General features: G+C 44.5%; 1 protein-coding gene across 2 annotated transcripts; it reads left to right on the forward strand.

The window, feature by feature from the left end:
• The first annotated feature begins 1,285 nt into the window (after positions 1 to 1,285).
• Positions 1,286 to 7,328, forward strand: LOC147607469 (uncharacterized). Of its 2 annotated transcripts, none has more exons than XM_086790260.1 (2): positions 1,286 to 2,071; positions 6,668 to 7,328. In XM_086790260.1, exons 1-2 carry the CDS (start codon positions 1,454 to 1,456, stop codon positions 7,127 to 7,129), a joined length of 1,080 nt encoding a protein of 359 aa, XP_086646386.1. In that variant the 5' UTR covers positions 1,286 to 1,453; the 3' UTR covers positions 7,130 to 7,328. The 2 variants fall into 2 exon arrangements, with proteins under 2 accessions (XP_086646386.1, XP_086646387.1); XM_086790261.1 differs by lacking the exon at positions 6,668 to 7,328 and adding an exon at positions 2,072 to 2,354 and having other exon boundaries at positions 1,299 to 1,946.
• The last annotated feature ends 16,615 nt before the right edge of the window (positions 7,329 to 23,943 follow it).

Raw genomic sequence — 23,943 nt, forward strand, 5'->3', positions numbered from 1 at the left:
ACTGGCATAGGTGGGAATGGCAGCCCTACTGGTTATTCCACGCCTCATCCTGAGAGTTGCTGAAGGCTCCGTTAAGCTTTGACGTTGCGCATCACAAGTCTTGAAAAGACTTGGCCCTTCTAGAGACTCCTTGGTCTCTTGATGACCCTGTTCCAGCTGCTTTTCCTCTTGAGCCCTTTTTTCCAGTTTTTGAGAAGGTTTAACCAGTGTTCCAATCAAATTCTTCAGGCTTTTCTGAGCAGTAACCTGAGATTGATTGGTTGCTCCTTTCCAAAAATATTGGAGCAACGCCAGAGCTCCTAACTGAGAACTGGTCGTTGCCTGGCTGGTCTCTTCAGAAGTTCAGGCAGGTGGCTCCATCCCAGTTTTAGCTTTCTTGATTGAACTCTCCGCCTTACCCTGGCTATCGATTTCTCGAGACCTTTTCTTCTCAGTGGTCCCATCTCCTTGGGTTTGCTTGTATAACTGGGTGCACAGGTGTAGAGCTTCTGGCCTTTTTTCTTGATTGTTGTTATCTGGGTGGCCATGGCTTTGTCCAACATTTTTGCCCAGTTGCACCGTCCCCCTGTGAAAACTATGGCCGCTTCCATGAATGCCTGCTTTGCCAGATATTTGTCATCTTTCTTCAGGCATACTGCCTGAGCCACAAATCTCATGAGCTTGCCATGTTCTTTCAATTGCTGAGTTGGGACCCCTTGTGCTCCTTTCTTCCTCTTGGCTTTTTCTTCTTCTGTTTCCCCTAGGTGCTGAGCCACCATCTCAGAGGTCCAGGCTTGTCCCTCTGCTAACTCTGATAAACCCAAATGCTTACTTCGTATCTCCTTGGTGGCCCTCACCGTTACCCCTTTAATCCTTGTCTGTTGTGCATCTTTGTCATAGTTTTGCACTGCTTCTACTGCAATCGCTTCATCTACTTGCTGCTGCATAATTTGGTAAAATTGCCATAACCCTGCTGCTTCAAACTCTGCTTTGTCCTCTTTCTCAAGCTCTGGTAGTTTGATTTTAAGAGCTTTGGGGATCGGAGAAGAAGAAGAAGAAGCCATAGTTCATTGTTTTACAAAAGCGGGAGCTTGCGATGTCATAGAAATGAGAGGAGACAAACATGAGAAGATGGTAGACACAAAATAGCTACACAGAGAAAGAGAGTGCAAGAGACAGAGCAAGTGAGAAAACACTTAGGTTATCATACGTGTTTTGTTCTTGACCTTGGTTAGCTTTCCCCTCACCCGCGCGCACAAAAAATCCCATCATGATCAAGAATAGAATCCCTATAAACGAAATGGTGGAGCTCGCATGCAACGGCTATCTGTTGAGAACCACCAGGTGTCGCCCATGCCATAGCCCTCTGCATGCTAACCCCCCTGCGCTTCTTCCCTGATTCCCTCGCCATTCTCTCTGCTGAGCTTCCGGGCGCTACTCCTCCTCCCCCCGAGAGGGGGGAACTCTGTTCAAGATGTCCTTGCAAGATGTCGTCCTTGCTGGGTCCGCATCCTCCTCGTATTCCAATCGTGAAGCTGCTATTCCTCCGTCTCTGGTCCTGCATCAGGTTCCTTCAAGGCCTTTGGAGGGCTCGATCGCTACACGCAAGACATCTGCTCCTGTCACTCGTCAACACAAAGGGCCGGAAGGTCTGGTCGTTTCTGAAGGTTCCCGGGGGTCCCTTCTTGACGGCCCCCCGCAGAGCCATGCTGGCCAGGCACGTCCGTCTCCTCCGATTTCTTTCGCAGAGGCTGTACGCCTGCCTCTATCAGGTCACTTCGTTCCACCTTATCCCCCTAAAGTTGTTGTTGATAATCCAATGTTTAATCTGTCACAGAACCCTACCTTTGAGGAAAAAACCAGTGATGTTGTTGTGGACAATGATGGTGCTGTAATGTGCGATGATGACGAATTGGCAGCGTGGCAGGACCATCTGTCTTCCCACGCTCTGATTGGGCTATGTCATGGTGCGAGACCGCCTGTAGACACCCTGAAATTCTGGATTAGATCTAATTGGGAACAAAAGGGAATCAAAGTTGCCTCTGTACAGCATCTGCCTAACGCGTATTATATGTTCATTTTTGAAGATCAGGTAAGCGCCTCTGCTGTTATAAATAGTGGACAGTGGATTATCAGAAATACCCCCATTTCCTTTTTCAGATGGTATGATTCGTTTGACCCCAAAGGACCAAAACCAACTAAAATTCCGGTCTGGGTAGAATTTACAGATATGCCCACCAAATTTTCCATTTGGGCTAAGAGGATAGGAGGTGCCGTAGGCAAGGTCCTAGGCCAAAAACCTTTTCAAGTCGTGAATCCTCAATGGGCTCATCAAATGCTCATTGAGGTTGACACCTCTAAGCCACTCAAAGAAAAAGTTCCCCTAAAAAACAGAGAAGGACAGATTATCTATGAGCAAATTTTGACCAACAAGAACCTCCCGAACGCATGCTTTAATTGCAATAAACAAGGGCATCTCATTAGAGACTGCCCTGATCTCGTTCATCCAGCTTCCAATGATAAGACCCCAGCCAAAGAGGAGGCCTTTGTCCTGCCTCAGAGGAAACATGTGTCCAAGGCTAAAAACAACAAATCTAATTGGCATATCCCGGCCAACAGGTATGCCCCCCTCTTAGCTGAGGTACAAGACGGTCTAGAAGTTCAATTTCAGGCCAAAGAGGCTGGCTGCTCAGCCCATATAGGGGCTAACCAACCATCCCCGGGAAGAGTCCCTAACAAGGACCGCGTTTTAGTTAGCCAAGATCTTGATTCCCCGATGGAATCAGATGAGGATTTCATTGACAAAACCCAGCGCGTTGATGAAGTTTTCAAAACCCAACTGGACGAAGAAGATGCTTCTTTGATGAGGAGGATGTCCCTCTCACCAATGAAACAACATGATGAGGAGGACTTCTCTCCCCTTCTTATGGGGTCGAAAATGAAGAGGAAAAAGGAAAAAAGCCAAGATGTCCTAAGAACCTCCGTATCCGCGGGGAAACCTTCAAAAACAAGTAAGAAATGAACTCTCTGAACCTTCTCTCATTCAATTGTAAAGGCCTCACCAATCCGGAGAGGGCTGTAGCTATTAATATGTGGTTAAGGGACTCTACTTTTGATTATGACCTTATCAGTCTTCAAGAGCTCAAAATCGGGGGGCAGCAGCTTCATATGAACCTTCAAAAAATCTCTAGGAACTCTAGGTGGTTTTTTACCAATCACCACTCTGGGAAAGGTGGGACGGCGATTGGCATCCACATGAAGTGGGATCATGCCATTTTAGATGCTTGGTCTGATGTGAACCACTCTTGGACCGCTGTTAGGTTGAGCATCCCCTTCAACTTCACTTTGGTGTCGGTGTATGCCCCCTGCTTGGCTAGCTTGAGAGCCACTACCTGGCAGTCTATCACTCAGATTGTGGGTCCCATCTTTCTCATTGGGGACTTTAACATGGTTGAGGCCCAGGTTGACAGAAGCAGACTTCTTGGCAGTACCATTAGTGGTTATGAAAAGATCAAATGGGATGGGTTAAAGGGGGAGAAAGATCTCTCTGATCTTTCTTCTAAAACTGGTTTCTCTTGGTCTAACAATCAAAAAGGCTCCTGTCTCACAGAGCTGCCAGATTGGACAGACTGTATGCCTCGGGGAGTTTGATTGATATGTTTTTAAAAACCAAAGTCACTACGGACCCCTCTCTAACCATCTCAGATCACATCCCTTTGATCTGCAACCTGTCCCTAGGCCAGGCCAAGGGAAGGGCTGGATGGCCCCACCTTGACCCCTCCCTCTTCCGTCTCCCTTGCATCCAACAGATGATCAGAACCTCCATTGCTGATGCTTTCAATCAGTTTGTTTCCCCATCCAAGGGATGGGAAAGTTTGGTGAATAAGGTTCATTCTAGCTGCAAGGAGTATAAGAGGCAGGTTTCTACGATCCGCCTGAATCGTAGAGTTCAAATCAGGAACCAGATGCAAGACATTTATCGGTCTAAGAATGGTGAGGTCAACCACTCTTTGATTGAGCTAAAGAACCAGCTCAGACTCGAAGAGTTGTTAGCGGCTAAGGCCACTAGATTGTGGTTCAGGGAGGTTTGGGCGGGAAAAATTGATACTCCTCACCCTAAGATGTTTGCGCTCCTTAAAAGGAAAAAAGTTAGGGATCTCATCCCTATGGTCAAGAAGCCCAATGGCCACCTTGCTACTGATGATGTGGAAAACTTGCAGGTTATTAAGGAGCACTTTTCTAACTTGTTCTCCACAGCCCTCCCTCCCTCTCACGAAGTTTCTGCTGCTAGGGCCAAAATCGCCAGCATTAGAAAGAAGGTTGTTAACCCCACTTTGGCCTTTAAGCTTGACTCCCCCTTCTCTGAAAAGGAGGTCAAGGAGGCTATCTCTCATCTCAAAAAAGGCAAATCTCCGAGAGAAGATGGGATTCCCAACGAATTCTTTCTTGTTTTCAGAGATGATCTGTCACCTCACATCCTTGACATCTGGAGGGAAGCCATGAGAAAAGGAGGATTAGCTGAAAGGACAAATATGGGAGTTATCAAGCTGATTCACAAAAAGGATGAGAAAGAAGATCTTGGTAATTGGAGACCCATAACATGTCTCTCGTCCCTTTACAAAGTCTTTGCTCATATTCTGACTAACAGAATCAGCCCCTATATGGACGAGTGGATCCTCAAGGAGCAAAAGGGCTTTATAAAGGGAAGGTATATTCTTGATGCTATCATTAGTCTTTGGGAGGGTATGGAGCATGCTGAGAACTCCGGTCAGAACTACATCTTCCTCAAAATAGACTTTGATAAAGCCTATGATAGAATAGACTGGTCTTTCCTCTTCCAATCCCTGCAAGATATTGGGCTCAATAGGAAATTCATAAAGTATGTCCAAACCTTGCTTGGTAATGCTTCTTCCAAGGTGGCCGTCAATGGATCTCTCACTGGTGCCTTTCCTCTGAGGAAATCTATAAGACAAGGCTGTCCCCTGTCCCCTCTTCTTTTTGCTATTGTTGCGGATGCTCTGGGATGGCTTGTTAACAAGGATATTACTGATAATAATATCAAGGGTATTGAGATCCCCAACAGGACCGATCCTTTATGTCTTCAGCTTTTTGCTGATGACACGAATGTGCTGCTCCGGAACGATGTGCAGACTGCTGCCCACTTTATGTCCTGCCTCGAGACCTTCTGCCTGGCCAGTGGCTCTCAGGTTAACCACTCCAAGACCAGCGTCAGAGTCTTTGAAGGGGTGCCCCCCCCCTCGATTCTGTCCGCTGGTTGTAAGAATATCCAAGATGGTGTTGTGTTCAGGCTTCTTGGAATCCCCATGGGCTTTAACATCTCTTCCAAACAAAGGTGGGACTATGTGCTTGATAAACTCAAGAATCAGGTCAAGAAATGGAGTCACATCAACACAGGGGTTGCTTCAAGAGCGTTTGTCCTCAATCACTTCATTATCCCCTCGGTTGTTTACTTCCTGGCCTGTTGGAGACCCTCTGAGACCCAACTCCAATCCCTTAACTCGATCATGGGGAACTATCTGTGGGGGGGATCTCTGGGGAGTAAGAGGATCAGCAAAGTAGCTTTTCAGACATGTTGCTTGGAAAAAGATCAAGGGGGTCTCGGCATCATCAACATTGGTTTGCTTGCTGAGAAGCTTGCTGCTAAATGGGTTCATAGAGCCATCTTGTCAAACGATGTCTGGGCTGACTTACTCAAAAGGGATATTGATAAATTTTGGCTCAAAGGTAAAAGATCTTGGAAGGGTTTCTCTCTCAATGAAGTTTTGTTCTCAAAGGCCGATCTCTCCCCTATAGGCAGTAAACTGTGCTGTAGGATGTGGGAGTCGTGGATGAAATACAAAAGGCTCTTCTGTTTCCAAACCTTTACCAAGAGAGGTAGATATGCTTATGCAGCTGACTCTGTGTGGTTTGGTCATCTCGTGTCTCCGATCTCCAAGGAACAGGTCCAGACCAGTCTTTCATGTTTCAAAGCTGGTATTAAGGTTTGGGGTGACTTATGTGACTCAACTGGCATGTTAAACAGGGATCAAATCTGCAATAAATTCATCTTGTCCCGTGGCGGAGTTGAGTTGGTCATTCAGAGGTGTAATGCTCTTAAGGTTCCCATTCCCACGGGGCTGATTTGTGATTGTATAAACTTTTCTAAAGCCATCCGGTGGGGTGACTCCAGTAATCTGGGCAAGTTACCTAGCACTCTTCAAGCTAGAAATCTGATTCTCAAGCTCAATAAGAGATGGTCTTTGGCCTGGAACAAACATCAATGGGCCTTCCGATTTAAGCTCATTTGGGCCTTCGCTCATGAAAGAAAACACGCCATTTTGGCCTGGCTTGTCATTCACAAAGCTACATGGACCCTTGAAAAGGCCCTGAAGTTTGGGCATGGTAACGGCCTTTGTCCCCGCTGTAATTCCAAGCTTGAAACTGTCCCCCATCTCTTCTTCTCTTGCCCAGACACTAAACAATTCCTGGATGTTTTGAACAAGGCTTTTAAGAAAATTAGGAAAATCCCTTTGAGCTGGAAAGAAGTCCTCCTAGGAGAATGCCACTCACTGGACCCTTTAACGTGGCAGTCCGTCAGAATTCTGTTTCTTTGGCATGTATGGAAGCAACGTAATGAAGCTCTATATGAAAGTAAAACTAATCACCACTTTTATCTTTTTCTTGACAGTGTACTCAAGCTAATCCATCAGCTTCAGCCGAGTGGTGTTCCCATGGAGGTGGACCGGTGGCAAGACCTACCTTGGAGGAAATGGAAGAGATTCCATGTCTCCTCGCATGGCCAAACAAAGGAAACTATGATACAAGAGCTTCATCTGGAATGTCAAAGAAGGCTTCAGAATTCCGAGTACTTTGTCCAGGATTCAGGAAGCTTCTGTGGGGTTCCTTAAGCCCCCATGGTCCCAAGCTTCTGCTCATGTTTTTCTCCCAGTCTCTCGCCTGGAATAGAAGTCAGGCTAGCTCCAAATGGGGCTGGTTGGCCACTCCTCAGTCTTTGCTTCAGGTCTTGTATGTCAAACTGGGTCATCAGAGTTGTTATGCTGCAGTCATGACCTCAATCTCCTGCACACTATGTTTAACTATCCTCTCTCCCGGAATTGAAGAGGGGCTGGTCATCAGGATTTGTCTTTGAACTGTTGTACTCCTTTTTACATTTACTGCTGCTGGCCGAACTGTTTAGGATATGATGTAGCACAGTTCCTGTTCTGTTTCAGAGTTTTACCCTTTCTTTCTGAAGGGTTCATCTGGTCTTAGTGTCTCCCCATGGACCTTCCACATGGGCTCTTGTAACCTCATTTTTTTTTAATATATTCCGCTGTTATAACTAAAAAGAATAGAATCCCTGTAATCATTATGCATGAAGGCCACCTCTTTAATGCAACCACTCGCTCATTCATTGATTTATCATGATGCGTTTGGACCGTTTGAATTGTTGCCACGTCAGCAGCCTCCCTCAATTGCCTAGCCCTCTGTCTTGTAATCCTTTGCCAACTAAGAACTGCCTGGTGTGTCGTGGTGTGCACTTCCACCTATGTATGGTCCCCTTTTGAATCTTCACATCTGAACTTTCTTGCTTCTTCTGACTGGATCCCCTCTGAGTCTCTTGATCTTTCCCTTTCTTCCTGATCCTAAGCTCTCACCTGGTATCGTCTGAGTTTTTTGATATTCACCCTCTCAGGAAGTTCCAAACCCTTCAAGTCTCTCAGTATGGCTGAACCATTCTCATATAATGTGAACAATTCATATGGTCGAGCCCAGCTTCTTCTGACTGGATCCCCTCTGAGTCTCTTGATCTTTCCCTTTCTTCCTGATCCTAAGCTCTGACCTGGTATCGTCTGAGTTTTTTGATATTCACCCTCTCAGGAAGTTCCAAACCCTTCAAGTCTCTCAGTATGGCTGAACCATTCTCATATAATGTGAACAATTCATATGGTCGAGCCCAGCCTGTTGACAAGTTTTTTCTCTTTCCATTGATTTTCCCCGGGTACCATAGAACCAAGTCACCCTCCTTGATCCTTTTTTGCCTTCAAGCCCTGATCATGGTATGCCTTCATTCTTCTCTTGGCAATCTCTTGTTCCCACAGTGCTCTTTGCCTCTGCTCATCCAACTTTTCAAGCTCTAACAGACGATGCTGCAGATTTGCTTCTGGGTTCAGCTAATGCTGAACTGACGTTCTGAGAGCCGGTATCATGAATTCAAATGGCACAATTGCTTCTTGACCAAAGGCCAGTCGAAAGGGAGTTTGCTTTGTGGAGACCTTGAAAGCTGTCATGTATGCCCATAGCACTGAAGGCAAATGCACATCCCAGGACCCTTTCACACTCTTGGCCATTTTAGTCAATATGCTCTTCAGTGTTTTGTTGGTGCTCTCTGCCTAACCATTGCACCTACGATAATAAGTAGTTGCTTTCTTGTGCTTGGTCTAAAATTCGTCAGCCAGAGCCTCCACCGTTTTGTTCAAGAAATGAGTTCCTTGATCACTGACCAATTCTAGCAGGCAGCCATACCTAGTAATGATGTGCTTGTACAAGAACTTGGCTGTCTTTTTTGCCATGTTGTCTGTCAGTCGTCGCTCGCAGCTACTATGTACTTATGCTTTCCTGAATTCTTGAATGGTCCCATGAAATCAATCCCCCACTTCATGAAACGAGCCAGGGGTTGAATGGGTTGGAGTGGTCCCATTGTGCTGGGAAGCGGCGTTCCTATACGTTGACACACATCACACCCCTTGACCCATTGCTGAGCATCTTTGAACAGTGAATTCCACCAGTAGCCGGCCTGGAGTAACTTTCTGGCTGTTACTTCTCCTGGCATGTGCCCCCCAGCCTCATCCTCATGAGCTTCCTCCAGCAGAGCTAGCTGCTCTAAACTTGGGACACACCTTCTCAGTATCTCGTCCTTTCAGTGCTCCTGCTGTACATGTGTAATTTCTGGCTTGAATAATCAGCGCATGTTTTTTCCTCATGGGCCAGCCCGCTGGCAGCTCACCAGTTTGCAAGTAAGTGGCAATCTCTGAGTTGTCAGCATCCACGTCAATTCTACATAACATTGCATCTGGGAACTCATCCTGGATACTTGTCCTTTTTCCTACTTGCACTACCCTAGACAAGAAATCCGCTCCAAAGTGATTCTTTCCTGGTATGTGGATGATCTTGAAGTCAAATTTTTGTAGCAGCAGCATCCATCTAAATAACCGACTCTGAATGACGACCTTGTTGATCAAATGGAGCAATGCTTAGTGGTCTACATAAAAAAACAAAGAAATTTCCCAATAAGTAATGGCGGAACTTTTGTACTGCAAACACCATCCCTAGCGCTTCTCGTTCACTGGTCATGTATGCACATTCTGCCTGAGAGAATCTCCTACTGGCAAAGTAAATTGGGAAATCTGTATCCCCTTCAGGCTGAGCCAGTATAGCTCCCAAGGCAATCCCAGATGCATCCACATGAACATGAAAAATCAGGTCCCATTTAGGTTGTCGCAGGATAGGCTTTTTTGAAAGTATTTTCTTGATGACCTGAAATCCTTCTTGGCACTCCTGGCTCCAGCTGAATATGGTATCCTTCTTGGTTAAGGCATACATCGGTGTTCCCAGTTCAACCAATTTTTTGACAAATTGTCTGTGAAAATTAACATATCCCTGGAAACTAGAAACCTCGTTTGCATTCGTTGGTGCAGAAGCTTCCAATATGGCTTTTATCTTGTCCTCTGACATCTCAATTCCTTTTCTGGTGGAGACCACATGTCCCAGTACCATCCCTCTGTAAGCCCCAAACAGACATTTTAACGGATTCAGGCAAACCCTCTTTTCTGTGCCTCCATCATGTTAGAAGGCTGAGAGTAAATTGCTTTTTTTTTATATTTAACCCTTTCAAGAAAATTCAAGGGTGCAGTTCTCTTGCATTGTCAACTATTAGCTATCCTTTGAGACAAGATGGAAATACAAACAGCAACCATCAGGTGGACTATTGGAACTCAGACCTATGTCATTACTATTTACAGAGCCTCTTGCCACCAAGTTACAATCTCATCTATTTGAAAGGAATAATAAATGTAGGTCCAGAAAGCATGGAAGTTGAGACATTTGGAGAGTGGAACATAGAAGAAAACAAGCACTACGTTCTGGACTTGTCACTTTCCAAAGAATACTTGATACACCATTCAAGAGATTTGCTTTACATTTGAGATGGTGTGGTGAAAGTGATTATGCCCTGGGAGCAATCTTTGTGATCCAAGTGCACAAGAGGACTGTATTTGTCATTTGTCATTTTGCACTTACGGGCAGAGAAAGGGCCATTTATTTATGATCAAGTGATGATGAGGGTTCTACTACAATCAAATACTTGAGTTTGTCTTGGATTTTGAAGAGTAGTACATCTCCAAGGTTGAAAAATATGCTTATAATCACAAAAAATAGTACAAGTGGCTGAGATTCCTCAGGTGTATAATGGTGATATTTCTTTTGAGCTGCCCCAAGATTTGGATGGCTTGAAGAATATGGAAGGAATGGAGCAAAGATTTTATGGTCACATTTGGACGAGGCCACATAGGACAAATATGTCAATTGATTGTATTGTTCGTCTCAGTTACCATCTTAGGTTGTTTGGTTGCCATAGAGTTGTTTGTCCTTATTTTGAAATGAATAAAAAATTTAACAAGTGTTATTTTCATGGCTACTTGGGATAGGAAAGTCAGCAAGGGGCTTTTGTGTAAGAATTGTACTTGGCTTTCAATTAATATAAATAGTACTTTTGAGGACACAGAGACTTCTTGCTATGGTTAATATGCTAAAAAGCATTTCATGTGGCAGTTGTCTTTGATTAAGTATTGATGCAAGAGATGGAAAAAGCCAATGTGGTTTTTCCATATACTCGTGCTTGTTCTATCCTTTATGTGTCATTTAGTATGGTACCAAGGATGGAACCTTACTTTAATTCATGAGAGGATTGTCTCACAAGGACGTGCATTGTAGGCTCTTGCTATTTCTTCTTCTTGAAATGCATGGAAACAAGGAGTAGGTGATGGGTTCTAGGGAATCGGTACGTGTTTGTGGTATGCAATTAAAGGGATGGATTACATGCTTGTATTGTGCAATTGATAAAAAGTTGTAATCACGTTCTAATTCAAAGCAATTTGTTCATATCAACTATGAAAAAGATCTAATTTTTGGACAAAAGCTATAAATGAAAAGCTCTCAAAAAAACCACACTCGCCTCCCACATATAATTTCATTCTGCTGGCAGCATTTGAACAACTTGTCTCTCACATATAATTTCATTCTAGAGCAACCTAAAAAAATGATCAAAAGAAGTCCCACAACCTTTTTCACCATCCCACAACATTCCCTTGTGTGCATTGGGTACAAAAAATGGGGTTTTCCAAAAAGTGCCCAACACTTGCCACTTGACTACTTTCCGCACACTTCCATCCATCCATCACTATCCAGCCAAGATTCTTTGATAAAAAGGAATACTTCAACATTGCATTTTTTATTTTTTGATAAATGATTTTTATCACGTACTATGGCTTCTTCTTATAATGGGGGCCTTGAAAATGTGCATTTTTATTGGGGTTAAAAAAAAAGGTTAAATCAGACTACATACTTAACAACATCCTCATATCCCTCTGACTGCTCCATATACACCTCTTCTTGCAAGACACCATGCAAGAAGGCATTCTTCACATGCATTTGATGCAGCACCCAACCTTTTGCTGCAACCACTACAACTATGGTATAGATAGTAGACATCTTAGTGACGGGGAATAATCTCTCCTTATAATCAATGCCATAATTATGTGCATAACCTTTGGCTACCAATCTGGCCTTATACTGGCTCACAGTGCCATCTGCATTGTCCTTCACCTTGTAAGCCTATTTACATCCAATCACATTTTTATCTTCTAGAAATGGGACTAACTCCCAATGTCTCATTAGCATCAAGGTAGTTATCTCCTCATCCATAGCTCAATTCCACTTGGGATCTCCAACAGTATCCTCAAAACAAGTAGGATGTCCAACAGTATCCTTAATGCAAGTATGTTGTACATCCTGTACAATCTTTGCTATAAATGCACAATGGCAAGCCACATAATTGTCATAAGTCAACATTTTCACATGATTCATCACTCTCTTGGATGTACATGTTTTAGGATCACTGCCAAGTGCCATATTTTTAGCCTGCATCCTTCTTATACTCATAGTCCTCACGGAGTTATACCAAACTCCTCATCAAGACTTTGCTCCGAGCGACTCAAATCACCATCATCATGACCTGCACTTAGATTTGGCATCCTTGGGGCATTGTGAACCTTCTCTTTACTTTTCCTTGATACATTTGAAGAACTTGGAGGACATACTCTTTCACATAACCTACCACTCCATGGATTCCTAGAACTACTTGCACTAGGTGATCCTTACGGTCCACTCAAAACCTTTGATTGTGCACCTGTATTTTTTGTAGCCACATTATCCTTTAAATCAACCGCAAATCCATCATTTAAGTCAACATACCAGCTCTTTAACTCATCAAAAACAACATCCGTACTCACCCTTACTTGATGTGTGGTAGGTTTCTAACATTTGTACACTTTTTTCTCTAAGGAATCACAATAAAAACACATTTTTTAGCCTTCAAGTCCAACTTGGTCTGCAACTCATCCGGCACATGTACATAAGCAATACATTCAAACACTTCAAGGTGTACAAAATCTAGCTTCTTACAAGTAAACTTAACCCTCAAGTGTCATATTGTGTACAAAACCAGTAGGAGTCCTATTCATAATATAGACACCCTGAACCTAATAACAATGAGGCACATTCTTTTCATTCGTCATCTCTCTTGGAGCTTTTGCAATGTGCCTTTTTTTCCTTTTAGCAAAACCATTTTGCTGCAGAGTATACCTGCATGAAAACTACCTCCAAATTCCATGATTCCTCAAGAAAATGCTAAACTTTTGGAGGAGTACTCTTCCCCTCCATTTGACCTCAGGCACTGTACATACTTATCTGTTTGCTTTTCAACCAAAACCTTGAAATTCTAAAAGTGAGTAAACACCTCACTCTTCTCCTTCATGAAATACACCCATGCCTTCCTTGTCTGGTCATCTCAATAAGAGTAACAAAAAATTTGCATCCACACATAGTTGCAGTCTTTGCAAGACTTCATACATTGAAAACCAATATCTCTAACACATTCTTGCTTACATGATTGTCATGATAAAATGACACCTTTGCCTACTTTCCAAATTGAAAAGCCTCACAAACCTTATGCATTTTAGCCATCTTAAACATCGGCAAACTTGTCACAAGCTTGTGATTTTGCATATTCTTTAGCCTTTGCAAACTTGCATGTCTAATATGCTTATGCCAAATGTCAATATCTGCAACAACTCCTAACCTTTGTGCGGACATGGTAGCTTTCATCTATTGTACATCTACTTTAAGAGTAAACATTCTGCCCACCTTTTTGCCTTGCACAACAAAGACGTCCATTCTTATTGTATTCCTCTATATAGAGGCCATTAGAATTGAACCTAACCTGCAAAGCCTACTCAACCATTTGCCCAATAGACACCAAGTTCTTTGTAATGCTAGGCACATGAATTACATCCGCCAAATACTTTACATTGCCATCTATCAAAGATAATGGCACATTCCATATATGCACAATAGGATGTGATGTACCATCCCCCAGTGTCAATATAACTAGGACTATCCAAGGTTTGCGTATCACAAAACAACTCACCATGGCTGGTCATGTTATTTAAAGTACCCAAATCCACATACCATACATTACCACCACATCTTGATACATTTGGAAACATAGTGTTCACCATATGCTACATGACAACCAATCACTCAGCCTCATCCATACCTCTACCAGTACCTGCAAAGTTGTTTTGCTACCTCCTTTCTGGACAGTCATGCTCGTAGTGATCTTGACTACCACATGTCCAATATCCCTTGCCATTATTTTGTACATTGTTTTTGCCAAAATTTTCTTGACCTCTTTGACTCCCCTTGCCTTGAAAGTTTCCTCTACCACCTGTATTCTGTCTATGTTTATAAAATGTATGTTGATTGCCATGATTCTAATTTCCTCGACCACGGCCATGTCCTCTACCTTTACCTCTTTTATTATTGTTGTTGTAGAATCTTGACCTGTTTTGTATTACTTGCATTTTGTGAAGATGAATCTTCACTAATGTTTTTTCTTCCACAATCATCAATGACACAAAAGTTGTAAAACTCAAAATGTTTTCTTGAGTATGAATAGGGGTCTTAAATTGCTTGTACACTAGTCCTAATCCATGCAAGCATGCTTCTACTTTGTTATCATCTTCAACCATAACACCAATTGATACAAGGAATTCACACATGTCCTTTATTTTAAGAACATAATCATTAATTAACAAGTTATGTTTCTTCACAGTATTTAGCTTTGTCTTAAACTGCACCTTCCTTGCTTTGTTGTTAGTCACATCTATTGCGAGCAAGTTCTTCCATGCCTCTTGGGAGAATAGGCATCCTATATATGTCCAATCATGGTATTCTCCACAATGACAAACACCCAATACACAACCTTCCATACTCCTTGAAAGCCTTGACTTATTGAGAAGCAGGACTCTCCTCGGGTAACAATGGTGCATTTTCTTGATCACCTTCAATGTACTCCCAATAACCTTTACCCATAAATAACTTGGTCTTTACAAACTTCCAAGCATGTAATTTATTCTTGTCCAGCTTCTCATTGGCAATAGCATTCAATCCATCATTGTTAGACATGTTTACAAAAAATCTAAAATCTACTGCAAATTAAAAATAGCCTGTATTTGTCACACTTGTGACCACACTATGCGTGCATACACCCAATGTAACACTTCACACTACTATATTGTAGCTGTGAAAGTTACAGCACCAACCAAGCTTCCTGCTACACCAAAATGTGAGATCTGCAAAAACCCAAACCTATGCGATCTTCCACACAAACGCACTCTTCCAAAACAGGGGTCAAAACGCGCTCAAAATGGCAATCTGGCTGCAACATTCAGTCCAAAGGAATGTAAAAAATCTTGAGCCACATAATCTTACACAAAAATTTCCAAAATCAAAGATTGTTACTAACGCTGGAAAGGGGGAATGGAAAACACACCCAAAACACACACCAATGCCTCTCTATAGCCCAGGATACTCACTACACCCCAATCCACTAACAAAGACACATAAAACCACACAATCTCTCTCACCCGATTACACAACCACTCACAAATATGCAATCCCACACCTCCAAACAATCACAATCCCACCTCCATGGGAGCAAGGCTTCTAGAGTAATGAACTTCAAGACCCAAGTACTTAAAAATGACTTACAATGACTAACCAATCACTTTTATATGACTTTTGAAAACCTTCATGATACCATACGTAAAAAAAAGATTGCTTGTCACAACAAACATGCTAACACATCCTAGCCAACATGAACCCATTTATATTGCATACATATTATGACATTTTATACTCAAAACAAAGGTTATGAATGGAATTTTTTTATTAAACTTAGCAGAGATTGTAAAGCAGGGGGATGCTTTAGAGATATGGATTGAGGGAAGTTGATTTCCCTACCAAAAAGGAGGGTGCCTTGTCTTGCGCATAGAGGTCCCATCTTTGAGAAAATTGTAGTCACCTCTCAATTTAAACTTGAGGACCAAGTGTTGTCAAGGCTTTGCCAAGCTCCAATTAGCATTTACTAAGATGTCCCAATAGTTGTCCCCTTGCATGCAAATATGAAGCTCCAATTGATCTGCCTTGATCATATTAGAATCCAAAGCTTCCTATTTGCCCTCTGTGAGTTTCCAACGTTTATAGGAAAAGTTGGTGGAGAGTTGTTGCACGACTATTTGGTAGCAAACTACTGCTGCCTTCTCAACCATCACCATGCACTTCATGGTGTCACCCTTGTGTTTGATAACCTTTGACTCCCATGCATATGTAAGAATGGAGATTAGTGCCCCTCAACCCTCCACAATTCACTAGTCAATGTGTGATGCACATCATTGGAATCGAGCAAAAACACAAACAAGTGTGAAGGCATGAAAATGGCGATGGTTGCACGATGCAATTCATGTGCACATTTCATCGCATTTTGGATGTCATTCCCAATATTTTGAATCATGAATGTCACTGATGCATTGTGAAGGATGGGTCACTAAGGGATGGCAAGGGTAGACACCAATGCTGGCTTCAAACTTCCCTATCCATTGATTGTTGAGGAAACAACACTGAGAAAAAGACTTCTTGCTCCATTATCTCTAATGTAGTGCACGCTGAGTAAACCAACTATTCAAAGTTCTGGGTGGTGCTTGAGAGTTTTGTTGAGAGCTTCTAAAGGCTCCTATTCTACAAAGGTAAAATTGAACACTTTGAGTGTGAAACAATAATCGTTTATCATTCCAAAAAGATACATCTCATAACACATCATTGAATAGAAATAAATAGCATCTATTGTATTTGTGGCTAAAAACTTCTAAACTTGAAGTGGTCATTATATCCAAACATGAATGATGTTATTTAACTATGGGGATTCTAACAACCGTTCTTTGCTCTTCTAGCACTCCTTAGCAAAGGACAATTTTGGACCCTTGAAACCTCTAGCCCTCCTGTCACGTAGGCTGTAATGCCTGTGACCGACGGCAGACCGGATGGCCATATTCGGGGTTCAGTGGGAGAGGACGCCCATGCGGAGTCATGGGCGGCTAGGCTAGTGTGGACGGCAGGCCACACACTATATAGCCTGGGGGATGAGGGGAAATCCTCATTCTTCCTCTATGGCTGGGTGGTGAGCCAGAGGCCGTCCCCTCTTGTGGTAACGCCCGTAGAGCGGCGTTACGGATATCTAACACTGGTATCAGAGCATGGTTCGAAGGGATCGTGAGAGTCCGCGCGCGAACGGGGGACCGGAGCCCACTCGTCGATGGTTTTCATCCACAATCTCCTCACCCTTATCTCCACAAGGGAATGTGTGGAGGAAGGAGGGCCAAGACTTTTGAAGGGAAGAACTCTTTCTCTCTCTCTCTCTCTCTCTCTCATTCTCTCTTCCCGTCACACACAGCATCGAGGTAAGCAAAATTTGTTTGTTTTCATTTTTTTCTGCGTTGAATCGCTTTGAAAAACTTTGCGTTGAAGGTTTTCAAAAGAAAAAGCCTGTGTGTCGAGGTGGGGGGGGCGCAGACCAACCCCACGAAACCTGTGTGTGTGGGGGGAGGGGGGGCGAACAGCAGCCCCCTACCTCTCGTAATGCTGTTGTGCAAAAGGGGGGCTTGGCGCTGTTGTGCAAGGGGGGGCCTTTCCTTGCTGAAGCGAAGCAAGCCCAATGCCGCCTAGTAGCTGAAACTAACAACTCTGCGTGGAGAATAACCAGCGCAGAGCCCTGCTATAGCACCGACTTGCGTGAGCGAAGAGGCGTACACGTTCAACTGGGGACGCCTTGCGTAAAGAAGAAACCCGTTGAAGTGGGGGCGTGTAAAGGAGAGGCGGCTGAGCTTGTCAACGTGTTTGGCCAAGTAGTAAAAAGCGGCGCTGTCTGGAGCTATCGCTGAAGGTCGCTGTCCGGCGACGGCCAGCCCCGACGGCCAGACACGACCAGGCGGTCGGCCATGAAGAGCTGAGACGTCTTTTACGGAGGTGTGCGTGGGTGCGAAGACCAGCCACCACAGGACGTTGCTGTCCACTTGTGAAAGGGGCGTAGACGGCTGTTGTGCAGAGGGGGGGCGACGGCCTTATGTAGCAGGCGGGCGACGACCTCACGTAGTAGGCGGGCGCTAACCACTACCAGGCGGCGCAGTCAGGCTACGCAGCTGCGGCCAGCCAGGCTACGCAGCTGCGGCCAGCCAGGCCACGCAGCTCAGCGGGCGATCAGCCTGGCCACAGCGGGCGGTTGCCCAGCGGGCAGCCTGCCCAGCCCACAACGGGCGACGGGCGGGCGACCAGCCTGCCCAGCCCACAGCGGGCGGCGGCCAGCCCACAGGTGACGGCCAGACGTCCTCTTTTACATTACAACGGGCGACCAACCCACAGCTAGCCGACCAAAAAATAATAATAATTTTTTATTTTTGTTTTTTTTGTTAATCAAACGGACCCTCTCTCTCGGCTGTGGTTGGGAGGGATAATCCCGGCAAGGGATAAGTGTTTCCGGAGATTAATTTTTGTTATGAGTTGCAGACATATTTTCTCGTGAATCGGAGCATCCCGGAAGCGTCCTTGTAGGGGCTCGCAACGCAACAAATCGACAGGCGACCGTAAAGGGGGGTGACTATTATTCTCTCTCCACCATTGCTCATTTTTATTAGCGTTTTTTTTTAGTAATTTCCGAGTTCTCGCATTATTTTTTGCAAGAATTAAAAATGTCTGCTAGGCGTAGTGTGTCCCCACCGCCTTCTACTTCTCTAGGTTTTTCCAGTCTCTTGTCCTCGGTCGCGGGTTTGACCCCGACCGAATTGTCAGGCCGTACACGCCCGATCATTGTTCGGTCCGGAGTGCGCTTTTCGATCACTCGTGATCCACCAGCGCCCTCCTCATCTATTGACCCCGTCTTAGGACCCAACGAGCCCGCAGCGGCCGCATTGGCTGATGACCCCTTTTTGGCCGATGAGCCAGAGGACATGAACACTGACGTCGCCGAGGCGACCGAGGAGGACCTCTTGGATTATGACGACGATGACTATGACCTATTGGACCCTGCTGATGTCCTGACAGAGACGGAGCTCTCTAGTGGACTGTTTAAATATCTTAATGCCAAATTGAACACTATGGGTAAAGTCCAGGTTGATTTAGTCACGATGCTACAGAGCATCTCCACACGGTTAGATGCACTGACAGCCGCCTCGGCTAATACTCCGACTCCTCGTGGTAGCCGAGCTCCTGCGGCACGGGTGAGCGTAGCCTCGCCAGTGGTTGTAGGAGTACAGGCCGATGCACCTGCAGGGCCGTCCGTAGCGACAGCTTCGTCGTTGTTAAAAGACTTAAAGCCGCCTAGTTTTGGTGGCGAGGAAAAGGAGAGAAACAAGGACTCAGTCAATATGTTTCTAGCGAAGTGGTCAGATTTGCACGCGCTGCGACAGCAGCCTAGCCGTATACAGCCCGTAGAGGCTAGCCTCTCTTTAACCGGCAAAGCGTACAAGTGGTGGATGAGTCTGACAACTCGCCCTGCCACTTGGACGAAATTTGAAACAATGTTTCGAAAAGAATTTTTGCCTGTTAATGAGGCAGAGAGAAGCTGGGAGTTATGTGACAAGTGCTCGATGGAGAACAAATCCCTAACTCAGTACATCTCAAACTACAGGGAGATAGTACTCAAGCTAAAGGGAATCGATGCATTCTAGACATTGCGAGGCTTTAAGAGAGGCCTCAAAGATGATTACCTTGAGTACGTAGAATCCCTACAGCCTAAAGACTTAGCAGAGGCAATTCAATATGCACAGATATTCGATGACATCAAGCGCCGTAGTGCGCGTGGTGGTTCTAGCAGGGCCGAGAATAGTGAAAAGAGGAGGTCAGGCCTCAAAAGAAAAGGGTTCCGCAGTGACAAACAAGGGGATAGGACAGACCAGGAAGGACAGGGTGGTCATTGGTCTAAAAAACCGCGACCATCCAGAAAAAAAAGAGACACCGAAAACCAAAAGAAAGAGCAATATATTAAAGCGCGAAAGGAAAATCGCTGCTTTAATTGCAATGAAGTAGGACACACGAAGGCTGAGTGTCCAAAGCCTAAAGCCAGCACGAGTGGCAACGAGCCCAAAAAAGATGGTAAATCTTCTAGGCAGTTGCATACAGTGCAGAGACTCCCTCTCAGTTCCGCAGAGTTCAGAGAGGTGACAGTGTGTCATTGTGATGAGCATCACGCTTGTTCAGTGACACTAGCGATGTGGCAGCCTACTGTAGGTCCGCATGACATGGTGCGCATGTATGGTACCATAGGTGGCCGTAGAGTCACAGTTTTTATTGATGATGGAGCTAGTCACAACTTCTTGAACTACTCGTTAGTCAAGAAGTTGGGATTGACTGAGACCCGGAGTGATCATGAGTATACTGTTGGCCTAGCCAACGGATATGACAAAACGGTATGGAATACCATAGTATTGGGGGTCCCATTATCTATGCAGGACTACAAGGCTCCGCTTGACTTTCAAGTCATGTACTTAGCCAGAGCAGACGTATATCTAGGCAGGGAGTGGCTGTATGGCTTGGGCCCTAGTCTAGCTCGGAATTACTTACATAATACGCTATGTTTTGAGCATGGAGGTAGAGTCATCACCCTGCAGGGCGACCGTACTGTCCCTGCCACACCACTTATTTCCTCCATGGAGTTGTGTACAGCGGTCCGCAGAGACCAGATAGCAGAGGTATATGCTTGTTACCCTCTTTTGAATTCTGTTTCCGTAGATGAAACGATAAATGATGTTTGCGTAGACAAACAAGAAAAACAAAATAACCTTGGACGAGACCCACTGTTTGAAAACCCTGTTTGGCATGCATGTGATTCAAACAAGAAAAAATCCAAGGTGAATGAGACATTAAAGAAAAAGTACGTAGATACTTTAACGAATTTATTAGAGGAATTTCAGGATGTTTTTCCTGATGGTTTACCAGATGGTTTACCACCATCTAGGGAAGTAGACCATGGCATCGAAGTTATGCCAGGATCAAAACCTATAAGCAAACCTGATTATAGATTAAGCCACTCCGAGACATAGGAGGTGGAAAAACAATTAACGGAATATTTGAACAAAGGCTTTATTCGGCCTAGTTCAAGTCCGTGGGCATCGCCTATTCTTCTGGTAAAGAAGAAAGACGGATCTATGCGGATGTGCATAGACTATAGGGCTCTTAATCAGATAACGATTAAGAACAAGTATCCGATGCCACGCATGGATGAGTTGTTTGATCAACTCTATGGATCGAGATACTTCACAAAAATAGACCTGAGATCTGGGTATCATCAGGTTAGAATTAAACAAGAAGATGTTGCGAAGACAGCATTTAGGACCCGTTTCGGGCATTTTGAGTTTTTGGTTATGCCATTTGGGCTAACCAATGCTCCAGCAACGTTTATGACGCTGATGGACAATATTTTACGTCCATATCTGGGAAAATTCGTAGTAGTTTTCCTAGATGATATTCTTGTGTACAGTAAGACACAGAAAGAACACATAGAGCATTTGTGTCTAGTGTTCAAGTTGTTGCGAGAGCACAAATTATTTGCAAAGAAAAGCAAATGTGAATTTTTTGAAACAGAAATTCACTACCTTGGCCATATTATATCCGCCGATGGTACGCGGATGGAGCCAGAAAAAGTAGAGGCTATTCTTAAATGGCCAGCGCCGAAGAATCTCGAGGAACTGCAGATTTTTCTTGGCATGTCGGGGTTCTACCGACAGTATGTGAAGGAATACGCGAACATTAGTTGGGGGGACGCCCAACAGAAGAGCGTTGACAAGCTCAAGGTGACCGTAGCAGCTGCACCTGTTTTGACAATTGTCGATCCAAATGAGCCGTTTGTTTTGGAAACAGACGCTAGTAATGAGGCCATTGGGGCCGTACTTATGCAAAGGGGATGCCCAATTGCATTTGAAAGTAAAAAGTTAGATCGTGCGCAGCGTAACTACTCGGCTTACGAGCGAGAGTTACTAGCGATAGTTCATGCACTGAAAAAGTGGAGACACTATTTATATGGTGCCACTTTTGCGGTCCGGACGGACCATGAAAGTCTGAAATGGCTTTCAAGTCAAAATGAACTGAAGGGTAGAAAAGCTCGGTGGGCGGAGATTCTACAGGAGTTTGACCTTCAGATACGTTACCAGAAAGGTAAGTATAACGTGGTGGCAGATGCACTTAGTCGCATGCCACAGATTAATGAACTTAGTTTCACAGTCTTCAAGAATGATTTCTTGGAGTCCCTACGTGGTTTATGTGAGCATGATCCATCTTTTACAGAGGTCTGGCGCGCTGTACGCGTACGCACTTCTTCACAGACGCGACCACCTCCCTCGTTGGCACGTATTGCTAGTCCGGAGAGACTGGCCGAAGGTGCAACGGGAAGGGAAGCGAGAGTTAGTCCGGAGAGACTAGCCGTGTCTTCTGGGTATAGTTTGGAACCGGAGAGTTCTGACGTAGGCCCTTCATCACCTTTGACTCCCACGGCTTCAAAGGGGAGTGATAAACTTTGTCGGGGGGAGAAATATGCTAATTACTCCATTGACGATGGGTACTTACTCTACAAGGGTAGAATATGTGTACCAACTATTGGTGACTTTCGGGCCCAAATTCTTAAAGAAAGTCATGATAGTCCAAGTGCGGGTCATCTCGGGATTCAGAAGACCTATGCACTAGTAAAAAGACAGTTTTATTGGCCTAGTTTGTTTAAGGACGTCCAGACTTATGTGCTGAAATGCAATAAGTGCCAGGTCAATAAACATGAACGTCTTAAGGTTGGAGGACTACTCCATCCGCTGGAGATTCCTCAAGGGAAATGGGAAAGCACTTCCATGGATTTCATTACTGGTTTACCCAAGACGAGTCGAGGGAATGACTCGGTGTGGGTGGTAGTGGACAGGTTAACTAAAATGGCAAAGTTTATTGCCACGAAGAAAACTGTTAAAACGCCAGAGTTGGCAAAACTCTTTATTGAACATCTGTACAAGCTATATGGCCTGCCCGCAGATATAGTGTCGGATAGAGATAGAAAGTTCAACAGTAATTTTTGGAGGGAAGTCTTCAAAAAGCTGGATACTACTCTGAGTATGAGTACGGCAGATCATCCGGAGTCTGATGGTCAAACTGAAAGAGTTAACCAAATTCTAGAGGATATGTTGCGTTCTTATGTTAGTAAGAAGCAATCTAATTGGGAAGAGTACTTACCCTTACTGGAGTTTGCCTATAACAGCTCCAAACACTCAGCAACTGGATTTACACCATTCATGTTAATGTATGGATTCCAGTCGAGATCTCCAATGGCTGTAGGCCTAGAAAAGGAGAAGATTCAATCTGTCAAGGATTTCCTTGAAGATATGAATGATATGCTCAGAGCCGCACGTGAGAGCATTCGTAGCGCTCAGGATCGCGCTAAAACTTATGCGGATAAAGGACGAAGAAAGGTGACCTTTGCAGAAGGTGACTTTGTATTCCTCAAGGTTCCTGCGCAGTCAGAAACCATGAAAACGGGAAAGTGTGATAAACTTTCTCCGAGATATTGTGGTCCTTTTAAAATCCTTAAGAAGATTGGGGACGTAGCATATAAACTTGAGTTACCGGAGAGTTCTCAAGTCCATCTTGTCTTCCATGTCAGTAAACTGGAGAAATCAGTTCACGGGTTAGAGAACGCAGTTTCTCCAGAGATTTTGGTGGACTTGATAGAGCCACCAAAGATACCACATGAACCTGAAAAGATTCTACAGTATCGTGATAGACAAACCCGACATAAAGTGTACCAGGAAGTACTTGTTAAATGGACAGATAGGGATGAGGAGGTATCAACCTGGGAACGCCGTAGTGCAATTTCCAAAAGGTTTTCCCAGTTTGTTTTCGAGGACGAAAACTCTTCTTAAGGGGGGGTAATGTCACGTAGGCTGTAATGCCTGCTGACCGACGGCAGACCGGATGGCCATATCCGGGGTTCAGTGGGAGAGGACGCCCATGCGGAGTCATGGGCGGCCAGGCTAGTGTGGACGGCAGGCCACACACTATATAGCCTGGGGGATGAGGGGCAATCCTCATTCTTCCTCTATGGCTGGGTGGTGAGCCAAAGGCCGTCCCCTCTTGTGGTAACGCCCGTAGCGGCATTACGGATATCTAACACCTCCTATATGTATATGATGTCTGATTTGTCCATCAAGGAAATCAGATTCACCGTGTAAACCTTGCGTCATATACTAAGTCTTTGGAAATAACATC

Source organism: Cibotium barometz, chromosome 55, assembly GCF_041138505.1.
Source record: "Cibotium barometz isolate CiBa-2024 chromosome 55, ASM4113850v1, whole genome shotgun sequence".
In the NCBI taxonomy this organism is placed as follows: domain Eukaryota; kingdom Viridiplantae; phylum Streptophyta; class Polypodiopsida; order Cyatheales; family Cibotiaceae; genus Cibotium; species Cibotium barometz.

Coding starts and splice junctions, on each gene's coding strand:
- LOC147607469 (XM_086790260.1), top strand. CDS start 1,454: ATGTCCTTGCAAGATGTCGTCCTTGCTGGGTCCGCATCCTCCTCGTAT. Junction 2,072..6,667: donor TGTTCATTTTTGAAGATCAG/GTAAGCGCCTCT, acceptor TTTTCTTGACAG/TGTACTCAAGCTAATCCATC.